Raw genomic sequence first — 12262 nt, forward strand, 5'->3', positions numbered from 1 at the left:
AGAGTACTGTCAACCAGAGGCATAATGCTGTACAGCAGACCTCTAGAACTTAATCGTCTTGCAAACTGAAACTTTATACCCCTAGGGGAAGGAGTATGTGTTTATCTGTTTGCAACAGGGTCAGACAATGGTTCTTGTTAGAAAGTGACATATGAGTGGGATTTTGAAGGATGAATAGGAGATTTTTAGAGGGAGAGGAGCAATCTCAGGAAGAAGAAACAGAGGAACAGCAAGTGTAGAGGCCGGGGGTGAGAAACAACACGGGGTGCTCTCGGAGGAGAAGTATGCTGTCAGAGCAGGAAGCCCAGAGTGGGTGGGGCAGGAGGTGCGCAGCAGGGCAGGAGGAAGGGCCAAGATGCGGCCTCAGAGACACGCAAGGCTTGAGATAGCCGTGACTTTCTTGCTTGAATTATTTTCATCAAAACTAACTTTCCATGCATTGTCAAGACAGTCATTGCCTCACTTTTCTGTTTCATTATTTGGATAGAGAAGTTACCAATTAGGGAGTTCTGCCTAATTAAAAAACCATAGAGGCTAAGTCAATGTTTTTCAAGTGAAGTAGCCCGTAAGTGTGTTTCTTCAACTTATGATGATGATGATGATAATAATAATATAGTCACAACCATTTATCATATAACCACTACATTGCAGGCCATGTGCTAGATGCTCCACACGCATTATTTCCTTTAATGTTTGAAAAAACAGAAACCCTACAAGGTAATTGTCATCATCCCTACTTATAGCATAGCAAACAGGAAACTGAGGTTCCGAAAGACAAAATAAGGTCAGTTGGCCAGTACGCACCTGAACGTACGCTCACGCATCTGGAAGGCTACAAGCCCTCTTTCTGCTCAGCCCTTGGCACTGGCCCTGACCTCTGAAACCCCTCTGTCCTCTGCCTGTCACAGGCTTGGACGCCCCCAGCCAGATCGAAGTGAAAGACGTTACGGACACCACTGCTCTGATCACCTGGTCCAAGCCCCTGGCCGAGATCGACAGCATTGAGCTCACATACGGGATCAAAGATGTGCCAGGCGACCGAACCAGCATCGACCTCACACACGAGGAGAACCAGTACTCCATCGGGAACCTGAAGCCAGACACAGAGTACGAGGTTTCCCTCATCTCCCACAGGGCCGACATGTCTAGCAGCCCCGCCAGAGAGACCTTCACAACAGGTAACGGGCCTCCCCCTGCTAACAGCCCCAAGAGAGGAAAGATTGCCAGACTCCCATCCCCACTACATGTCGAGGTGTCTTCCAGGCTCCTTTTACAGTGGAAACAATGGAAAGGGGATTTTCATTTCTTTAAGTTTTATTTTAAAATACTGTAGCAATTGATTGATTAATATTACCCCAAATAACCTTCTAAGGCAAAAGAAAATTTTTGCCTACATAGAAGATTCTGGTCTGAGATTCTCAGACATTTTGGTTAAAACAAAATTTAAATAAATATTTTAATAATAAAATGCAGTATATGGAAAACATAAATGACAAAGATGCCTTCTAACCTCTTAGCCTACAGCACTATCTTAAAAGTACCAAAGTGTCAATCATTCATTCACTAAATAGTTTTTCAGAGCTCGGTAAGCTCCGTATGAGTTATTAAAAATCCAGTGATGAATACAACAAACCTGTTCTTACAGTCATAGAGCTTATTTGCAAGTTTCTGTACAGTTTTTATTAAGCACGAAATCGGTGGAGAACGTGAATGATTGAGGTAACATGTGCTTTAATAATGAGGAAAGTGTCAAGTGTGTAGTATTTGTTTAGATGTGTGCATTAACTATTGAACCAGAGAAGTGTGTGGGCAATTCTGTCATTTCTCTCCAATGGCAGGCACCTTTCATGTCTCACCTTGAACTGTCAAGGACTCCCTCTCTCCTGGTGCCTGGTGTTCTCAATACCAATGCCCCTTCCTCTCCCAAACAGGCCTGGATGCGCCCAGAAATCTCCGCCGCATCTCCCAGACAGACAACAGCATCACCCTGGAGTGGAGGAACGTCAAGGCGGCCGCCGACAATTACAGAATTAAGTACGCACCCATCTCCGGAGGTGACCATGCCGAGGTAGAAGTCCCCAGGAGGCAACAAACCACAACCAAAACTACACTCACAGGTGAGGTCCGCATCCCTGACCCAACTGGCCCTGGGGGCATGTCCCCACGTTGCAACCCTCCAGAGAGTGAATAAAAACGGTTCCCAGCTACCCATCTCACTTGGGCATCAGTGAGTCAGGCTGTGAAACAGTCCAGACATTGAGAAATTGTAGCCTTCAGGGACTAGTTCAGGGCCATTTTTATGGCCTTCTGAAAGTCTGTCCAGTTTTGGGCTGAATCTCAACCTGCATGTTCTCTCTTAGGTCTGAGGCCAGGAACCGAATATGGTATTGGAGTGTCTGCCGTGAAGGGGGACAAGGAGAGTGACCCAGCCACCATCAATGCGGCCACAGGTGAGACCCGCCTGGATTCCCACCTCCACGGGACTACCATCAGCAGACACAACAGGGTCCAGGAGGCAGGAAACCTACTTACAAAGAAACAGTAGATGCCCAGAGGGAGGTGGGGCTTCTAGGATCATCCAGCCCAGATGTCCACATTCCAAAGTAGCATAGGCACTCCCCACGTGAATGATCCTAACGCCACTCTCTACGCAGGAAGGGGGACGGGATGTTTTACAAAAATTGGAACCAGACTTTATAAGAGATCTACAAACTTTTGAAAGCTGGCAACTGATTCAATTTTTTATAAACCACTGACTAATCAAAACACATCTGGGGGCTTTTCTCTTAGCAAACACTTAACTTATATTGCATACCCTCATCACATAAATTATAAGTGGCAGGAGCGTAGTTTAAGGCAATCTTTGCTCTTACGTATTGCATCCTGCAGCTCCAGCCTCTGCGGGAGGATGCTGAGGGGCTACAAGATTTGAGGCCACTGATTCTTTCTGCAAGTTTGTTTGTTTTTTCTGGAAAATTTGTAAAGAAAGAAAACTCTTCCCTTTACCTCTCCACCAGCCTCCTATTTATCTCCCCCCGGACTGTGATGATGAGGGTGGCTGGTGTGGGGAGATCATTATGTAGGATCCAATGCTGAGCACTTATACATATTCTTTTTTATCTTTCATTTGGAGGTAATTGTAGATTCACATGCAGTGTAAGAAAGAATACAGAGAGATCTGTACCCTTTGTCTAGTTCCCCCCATTGGTAAAATTTGTGTAACTGCAGAACACTATCACAACCAGGAAACTGACATTGATACAGTCTATCAACTTTATTCAGATTTCACTCAGCTGTGTGTGTGTGTGTGTGTGTGTGTGTATTTAGTTCTATGTTATCACGTGTAGATTTTGGAATCTACCACGACAGTCAGACACCAGATAGTTCCAATCCCAAGGATCGCTCTTGCTATACTTTTCTATAGCCAAGGCAACTCCCACCCTCCCCTTCACCTTAATCCTTGGCAATCACTGATCTGGGCTTCATCCAATTTTGTTATTTCAAGAATGCTACATAAAAGGAATCATACAATATGCAACCTTTAGAGATTGGCTTTTTCGCTAAGAATAATTCTCTTGAGATCCATCCAAATTGTGCCTTGTATCAATAATCAGTTCCTTTTAAAGGCATTTGATTGAGTATCACTTCATGGTATGGATATATCACTATATTATTTTTAATCTTTCAAAAACTCAGTGAGGTACCGTACAATAACAGAATCTCACAAGGGTGAAAACTGAGACTCAGACAGCTGAGTCACCTGAAGCCACACAGCGCTACGGCAGACCTAGGACTGTAGCCCACAACCAGCTTTCAGCCCCAGAAGCAGTCCTGCCCTGAAGCCTGAAGGGTGTTCAACTCTCTGTTTTCCTCCCAGACCTGGACGCGCCCAGGGACCTTCGGGTTTCTGAAACTACGGAGACCAGCTTGACCCTGCTCTGGCAGGCGCCACTGGCCAAGTGTGACCGTTACCGCCTAAACTACAGTCTTCCCTCGGGCCAGCCAGTGGAGGTGCAGCTCCCCAGAGGCACCACCTCCTACGTCCTGAAAGGCCTGGAACCTGGGCAGGAATACACCATCCTCCTCACAGCAGAGAAGGGCAGGCACAAGAGCAAGCCTGCACGGGTACAGGCATCCACAGGTGAGGTCAGCCTCTGAGCTCTCGCCGCACCCTCTGTTGATTCTGAGGTTGCAGACCCATCAGCCAGATTGTCTTCAAATGAGAAGACCAGATGGGAAGACGTGGGGATGTCTCTACTCATGACTGCTCTAAATCCCATGTGAAAGAGTTACTTACCTATCTTTTCCTCTTGTCAACTCATCAACAGCAAAGTTCCCTAGCTGGGCAAGCAAAGTGGTTTTTAAATATTTCCTCCTAGGACAACTTAAAGCATCAAAGTTTGTGTTTGTCTTTGGTTCTTTTCTTTTTTTTAATTTTGTGCATTTCAGAATCTTTTAAATTTTTCTCATTTTCCTCCCTCTTTAGCACAATTAATTAACTTTTCATTTTATTTCTTTTCAAGATGACCAAGATGTTGGGAATAATTCCTTGTTTTTTTCCCATTAATTGTTTTTATTCCAGGTCTTTTGCTTTCCTCTCAGGTTACCTGAAACATTGCACACGGTCCTTTGAGCCTTCCACGGTGGCCTTCTCATTTTCTCTTGGTCATTAAGAGGTGAACTTTGTTTTTCCACGACAGCTTAATCCTGACCTCCAGTATCCCTTCTAGCCCAAGTATCCTGTTCTTTGTACCTGCTTCCATATTTTCTCAATGGCTAAATTGAGAAAAAAAATCAGTTCTTCCTATATGAAAATATACACATTTAACTTTGGCCCCCAAATATTCAAGAGGTTCAGGGGAAAAATGTTACTTCTTCAGGATCTGACAAGTAATAGTCTTTAGTTTCAATTCAATAAGTAAGTATGTATTGAGAACCCACTGAATATATTGTGGTATGCTGATACTGGAGGGGAAAAAAATGGGTTATGTACTTAGCACTGCTATTCTGACTCATGTGCACTTACTCACAGTCCCTGGGGGAAGACCAGATGGATGTTAGACAGCACTCAGCCGAGGAAAGGGAGTGACTGGGCAGCACTCAGCCGAGGAAAGGGAGTGACTGGGGGAGTCAGGAGCAGCCAGGGACGGTGTCTTGGCAGAGATGCTATTCCAGCTGAGTCTCCATAAGCAGAAAATGTGCTGCACTGACGGGCATATCTGGAAATGCCTTGAAGCGTCTTTGTCATTTATGGATACTTTCACGTGCATGTAACAGAAATCTCAAATAACGGTCACTTAAGCAAGATACAAGTTGGTTTCCTCTCTCATAAAGTCAGTCTGCGGTTATAGGTGGCTCAGGGATGGCACAGCAGTTCCAAATGATCGGGGATCTGGGCTCCTTCTAGCTTTCTGTTTCACTAGTCTTAGTTCTTGGCTTCCATTCTCAAAGTCACCTCCATGTCACAATACGGCTACTTCAGTACAGCCTTCACATTTGTGTTCTAGGCAGCACGAAGAAGGAAGAGCCAAAACCAAAAAAAAAAAAAGTAACTTCTAGATGAGAGTCTTTCTGGAAACCTCACCAATGACTTCTACTTGCATTTCACTGGCCACTTCTAGCTGTAAGTAAGTCTAGGAAAGGTAGTCTGCTGGCGGAGCATGTTGCTGCCCACATAAAATTGTGGTAGTTTGTAAGGAAGAGAGAGAGAAGGGGTATTTAGTAGACAAAGAGCAGCCTCTTCAGAAAGTCTAAAGTGAGCTCAGGTGCTCAATTCTGTTGACTCTGTGCATGGACTGCTTCCCACACAGCTATGAGATGATCATCAAGGATGCGTGGCGGTGGGGGGTGGGTAGCTTGATCATAGATGAGGGGGGAGGGGAGGATAAATTGGGGAAGAAATAAATCTACGGTAGAGATTTCAATGGTTCAGCTTTATAAACATGAGTTTGTTATAAGATGCGAAGGGACCACAAATGAATCGGAGAAACAAGAGAGGGAATTTCTTCTTCTCTTCCCTCCTCCTCTCCCTCCCTCCCTCTCTCTCTCTTTCCCTCTCTCTTCACTTTTCCCTGAGTTTTACAAATGCTAGATTAAAGAGAGTTTCCTATCTCCACTCAATCATCTTACCCTCTGGCTATAGCCACTTTATCTCCTATCTCCAGCAGGGAATCCCCAGGCTTTAGCCGCTCAGGGAGATGAAAGCTTTCAAGTGAATCACAGGCTGGAATTACTTTGTCTCTAACTAAGAGCCCAGTTTTGGCATCCCAAGGGCTCAGTGGTTTCTTTTCCCCAGCCGTGCCTCCTTAACACTGTTTCAAAGAAATCACGTTGCATATTTAAAGATATTCTTCATGACAGGAAAAATGTGCAAAGTCCCTTTTATGGGCTCTTCCCCCATTGTCTCTAGAATATTTCTCTCTATGGCTTTCTCCATAGAACGATTTTATTTTATTAAAAGTGAGGTGGACATTTCTCTCCATCTCCTGAAGTCTATCTTCCCAGTAAATATCTCCTACAATATCCTCCCAGTAAATATCTCCTTCATTTACTCAGTCAGGAATGCCCTACAACCATGCTCCGTGCTAGGTCCCGGGGATACTACAGCCATGAAGACAAGTCTGTGCTTCCAAGGAGGTAACTGTCTAGTAAACAGACACCTTCACTTGCTGTAACTAGGCAAGCAGGACTATGCTGTGGAAGGCGTAAAGAAGCAGAAGTCCAGGCACCCGGCCTTGGTAAACACATGGGGAGAAAAAAGAAACAGGAAAAGTGGGAGCGCTTAGAGGAAGGTACCATGTGGTTATGAGTCCTGAAATGTCAAAGGGTTGTAGGTTCAAAGGTCAGAAGAAAGGGATTCCCAGCTCTGCATTACTCGACTCTGAATAGCAGAAGTCTGCAAAGTGTCGCTCATTGTCTGTGGGTTTTACAGAGAAGGTGTGAAATTGGCTGCCCCAAAGCGTTCTTCCCAGAGAATTCCAGGGCTCTAGTCGCGGCACCGAGCCAAAGCGCAAGCCTTTTCCTTGATGCAGCACCAAGTTAAGTTAAAAGTATGCCTCACCTAGCTGCCCATCACACCTGAAATACAATGCAAAGACCCTATCACAGGCTACACAGCCCTGCGGAGTCTGGTCCTTCCCATCTCTCTGACCTCACGCCCACTACTTGTCCCCTTGCTCATTTCACCGCGGTCACCTGGCCTTCTTGCTGTTCCTTCAGCATGCCAAGCCTGCTCCTACCTTAGGGCCTTTGCACATGCTACTCCTGCTGCCTAGATACCACTCTTCTCCCAGTTCTACACCTAGCACCTCCCTCATTTCACTCAGCTCAGGTCTCATCTCAACAGACCTCTCTGTCAACCAGTCTAAAACGGTGCCCTATCCCGATTTACCCCTTCATGCTGCTCCAGAGTTCCTCATGACACTTGCCTGACGTCACTCACTCGTTGGTTTACTCACCTATGGCCTGCCTCCTACTTCTAGCCAGAAAGGACTCTGTCTCCTTCATCCAGCGCTGCAGCCCCAGTACCCTGAACACAGCCAAACACGGGGCATATGCTTCACGAGCATCTGGGGACTCCAGCTCCTCCAGAGGCAGTATTTCCACGGAATCTTCTGGTCCTTTTCTTTCACCTCTGTATCAAAGGCCCAAATTCTCTCTCTTAAGGATTAAGGGAAGGGAAGTCATTCTCCTGGAGTCTTTAATTAAGCTTACTCTGGATAAAAATGGAAGGAAAGAAAGAAGGAAGGATGGGGGGAAGGAGAAAGGGACAGAGGGGGGAAAAAGGAAGGAAAGAAAGAAAAAAGGTACTATCCCTGTTAGCATTGAACAAAATGAGTCTGTGCCAGGCATCTCCCCCTCTGGCCCCATATTTGTATTCTAATAAACTCAACAACACCCTGCTTGAAGTGGAGGCCATGATTTTCTTTGAGCAGTAAGGGCCATAAAGCAGGGAGGATATGCAGAAACCCAAGGCCAATAAAGCATCCTCCCACACCGCGTAAGACTTGACAGTGATACCCCAGTAATTCTCAAGGGTTTGGGAAGCAGAGAGGTGGAATTTTGTTTTTAGCCACAGCTGCAAGTAATAGAAAACATTCTGCTCTAATTTTCACTTTGATTTTCTCATGGAGCAAACTGAAATTTAGTCAAATATCTATCCACGCAACAAGTATTTATTTCTTACCTGCCATGGGTCAGGCAGTGCTGGTATAGAGAACAGAAAGACACAACCCCTCCACTCAGGAAATGACACACATTGCAGTGAGAATGACAGAACCAAAACCAAAATTATAGGAACGTAACTAGTCTGCTTAGAGGAAAGTGTGGGAAGCTACAGGAGCACAGAGGCAGATACCCATCCCAGACCTGAGCAAAGTGAAGGCAGCGTATCAGAGAAGGCTTTTTGGAAGAGGTGATACTTGTCTGAATCCTAAAAAAGGAAAATGAGTTGGGCAAGTGGAGAAGGGAGTGACGACATTTCCAGCTGGAGGAACAGTATGTGAGAAGCTCAAAGGCATGAGAAACTTCATGTTAGTGAAACACCAGCCATACAGTCCTGCTGTATGATGGAGCTGGGGATAACATGGTACAGGGTTACAGACATTATCAGTACCATCTACAAAGGGCAGTGAGTATCATGCCGAGGGGCTTGGGTTTCATTCTTGACAGTGTGAAGAGTCACCAGAAAGTTTTAAGGCAGGCAAGGCTTTTAATTTCAATTAACTTTACAAGATGAGATCCAAGCAATTTAATCTACCCTTAGGGGTCCTGAGGCTTGAATTTGGCCATCCCGCTGCTGTTGGAGAATCACTCTCTCTCCCATCGGTGAGCACTAAAAGTGGATTCCTCATCAGTCAGCACTTGGTAATCACCATCTACAAGATGGTGGAAATCTAAAGATTTACAGTTGGCACAGCCAGAAATTCCCCCAGGCCAGCTGGCCAACTCACCAAGAGCACAGAAATGGGATTCTGAAATTCTGATTTCCCAGGCCCACTGACATTGTTCAGAGGGTAGATGCCAGTGCACAGCTGGAAGAAAAAGACAACAGCCTTTTCATAAAGAAAGGCCAAGAAATTCACTATGGAACTATACAACGGAAACACTGGGCTTCTGGGGCCGTAAGCCCACAAGTGTGTCATTTGCTGTTGAAATGCAGAGTCCGCAGTGATGAGAAGCCTCTGGTCTCGATCTCGACTGTTGTCTGCTGTATTTTTATTCACGTTTTCCCCTCTCTTTTCATAATTCTTACCTGCCTCCCTTCAATTTATCTACTGATTTTATTCATTGAAGTTACACCTTTTACTTATCTGTCTAGCATTTGTTTAGTGAAGGGTTTGGGGTCGGGCACCAAAATCACCCACCCAGCAGTGGTCACGGTCACAGCACTAAATATAACTGATTTTTTTTTTCTTGATCTGCCTAACCCCCTCCCCCCGCCACACACACACAAAAGTGGAAGAATAGCCAAAAATTTTGGTGGAAGTATCATCACCATGACTATTACCATTTACTGAGCAACATGACGTTTTATGAAAATTACTCTATCCACTGTAAGAAGAGATGAAGCAGGATGTGAAGGACACTGTATAAAGTATCCGTGGCATATAAAAAAGCTGATTTAAAGAAAACAATGGTTCTCATGAGGAAGAGACATTTTCTAATGTGGATCTCCTCCTCTCTCCAACCATCTTTACTACAACAGCTTAATAGACGACCTGTAACCCCACCATAACCCCTCCCTCGCCCAGTTAGGTAATTCTCCCCACATCTCTTGCAACCTGGTACCTGAAATCTCTTTCATGGAAAAAAATATGCTTTATGTCATAATTAGAGAAAGAACTTAAAAGGCAGTTACCTGAGAGGAAACACTGACTTAATTCACACAAGGGGGGGTCAACTATCAATGTCAGCTAGGTTCTTGACAAGAAGTTTTGACAGCAGCAGGAGAAAAAAAATAAGAAAGTGGGATAAAAAGGAGAGTTTACGGGCCACAGAGTTCATTTCCTTAACTTTGCAGTTTGGCTTAGATTGGTTTTTGTCTGATGTCTCTTCATGAATGAGGGCTCTTGGAATATTTGAAAAGGACACACTCCTGAGTTTAGTTGTGCTGAAATCCCAAGGTCAAGGAGATAACTGCTACAACTGGAGCACTGCTCCTGGCCTCACAAGGGCCACTGGGTTAAAAGATAGCTGAGCTTTTCCCCTTTCTTTCCCCACAAATAGATACATCACTTGGAGCTTGGGGGCCTCTTTTTCTCACGTAGACCATGTTTGTGTGGTTAAGAACTGCTATGGGGTCTTGGATAAGGGCTCCAGGACACAGATTTGGGTTGAATGAGGAATCTGTAGAATGAAGGTCAAGGTCAGGTATGGCAAACGTTTTCTGAAAGGGCCAGACAGTATTTTAGACTTTTCAGGCCATATGGTCTCGGCCTCAACTCCTCTACTGCGCCACTGCAGCACACAAGCGGCCATCAGCAATGTGTAACTGTGCAGGCACGGCTGAGCGCCAATGGGATTTTACTTATGACATCAAAATTTGAATTTCATATACTTTCATCTGTCATGAAGTATTCTTCTTTGGATTTTTCCAACCATTTAAAAATTTAAAAACTGTTGTCAGCTCACTTATTACCAAGAGAGGCAGCAGGCTGGATTTGACCCTCAGGTCATAGTTGGCAGACCGCGGTTCTAGATCAAACAAGATTTGAAGGAGTGTCAGCTTTGCCAAAATGGAACAATTAGGAAGAACCTTCCCCAGAACGTAGAAAAGTCTGAATCAAACAGATTCTTGAAAAGAAACATTTTCCCCTCTGAAAGGATATCTTCTATCCAACTGCAAGCTAAGGTTTTCAAGTGAGACGTCTGCTTTAATGGACAGATAGGACTGATTTGAAATGAGCAGCCAATGTGAGGCATATAGAGAGAAACAACTTGTTCACCTAAATGAGCTCAAGGCAGTTCTTACTCTGTTGTTTAGAGGATCTGTTTCCAGAGAAAATCCTTTCTTCCTAGGTGATGCAAAGTCCATTTAGGCTCTGCCCTGGGCAAATTATCACCTTGAAGGCACATGCATTCAGACAAGTGAATGTTCTGTGCTTTACTCATTCTAGAGATGAATAAAGACGGCAAGTTTTAACTGAGCTTAATAAGCTATTTCTCCCAGGGCCTCAGTCTTGCTTTCTATCCAATGAGGGACAGCTTTGCAAAGACTCAGTGACTTCCTCTGGACAGTCTTACTTGTACTGTGTTAATTTATCTCTGATCTTTCTGAAGTGGTTTATGTAAACTGATTTGAGCCCCAGAAGCTGACAAAAATCCCAACATAAAGAGACTAAAACATGCCTTCCAGGAGAGATTGAGGAAGCACGGAAAGGAAGAGGATCTAAGAGGAGGCAATTTCCTCAAAACACAGAAGGCTGGACGGCTCAGGCCAAGGATCCCGAGCGTAGCCGAAGGCTGTTCCTATGATCTCACCTTTAAGATGAGAGCCGCTTTCCAGAGTGGAAACTGCAGCCCAGAGCAGTACTAACACAGACGTGTGGCATTTTCCAAATCCACAGGACACTGCTCAGCAGAAAAACACCGCATTCAAAAGTCAAACCCAAACACACAACACGGCAAAATAAGTATTCTATTGATTTATCTGTTGGTGTTTTGATGGCGACAGCATGGCTCAGGGATGCAGGTGGCCCTTGGGGCCCCCATGGTCTCGCAGCATTGGCAGCGGGTTTGCCATTTCTGAGTTCCCAGATGGAAAGCATTTCAGGAATGATTTAACTGACCCCGTCTCTGTCATTATTCAGACCACGCCCCTGAAATGGAAAACCTCACCGTGACCGAGGCTGGCTGGGACGGCCTCAAACTCAACTGGACCACAGCTGACCAGGCCTATGAGCATTTTGTCATTCAGGTGCAGGAGGCCAACAGGGTGGAGGCAGCTCAGAACCTCACGGTGCCCGGCAGCCTGCGGGCTGCGGACATCCAGGGCCTCAAGGCCGCCACCCCTTACAGAGTCACCATCTACGGGGTGATCCGGGGCCATAGAACACCAATGCTCTCTGCTGAGGCCTCCACAGGTACCTCTTACCTTTCTGTCTATAGCTTCTGTTTTTCCCAACAGGAATCTGCCCAAGGATAATCAGATGCAACTCGTTTTTGTTTTTGTTTTGTTTTTTTTGCGGTACGTGGGCCTCTCACTGTCGTGGCCTCTCCCGTTGCGGAGCACAGGCTCTGGACGTGCAGGCTCAGCGGCCAT

At 45.4% G+C, this 12262-nt stretch overlaps 1 protein-coding gene across 9 annotated transcripts in view; it reads left to right on the forward strand.

Annotated features, from left to right (window-relative positions):
- Positions 1 to 12262, forward strand: part of TNC (tenascin C) — a 93660-nt gene that overhangs the window by 38420 nt on the left and 42978 nt on the right. For 5 of the 9 annotated variants that reach the window (XM_067743532.1, XM_067743531.1, XM_067743533.1 and 2 more), the window contains 5 exons: positions 909 to 1178; positions 1932 to 2117; positions 2361 to 2450; positions 3878 to 4141; positions 11811 to 12083. In XM_067743532.1, coding sequence (XP_067599633.1) covers positions 909 to 1178; positions 1932 to 2117; positions 2361 to 2450; positions 3878 to 4141; positions 11811 to 12083 — 1083 coding nt within the window. The remainder of the gene's footprint in view (positions 1 to 908; positions 1179 to 1931; positions 2118 to 2360; positions 2451 to 3877; positions 4142 to 11810; positions 12084 to 12262) is intronic. The other 4 variants (XM_067743536.1, XM_067743537.1, XM_067743540.1 and 1 more) reach the window with 1 other exon arrangement.

The sequence above is a fragment of the Pseudorca crassidens genome, chromosome 7 (genome assembly GCF_039906515.1).
Source record: "Pseudorca crassidens isolate mPseCra1 chromosome 7, mPseCra1.hap1, whole genome shotgun sequence".
In the NCBI taxonomy this organism is placed as follows: domain Eukaryota; kingdom Metazoa; phylum Chordata; class Mammalia; order Artiodactyla; family Delphinidae; genus Pseudorca; species Pseudorca crassidens.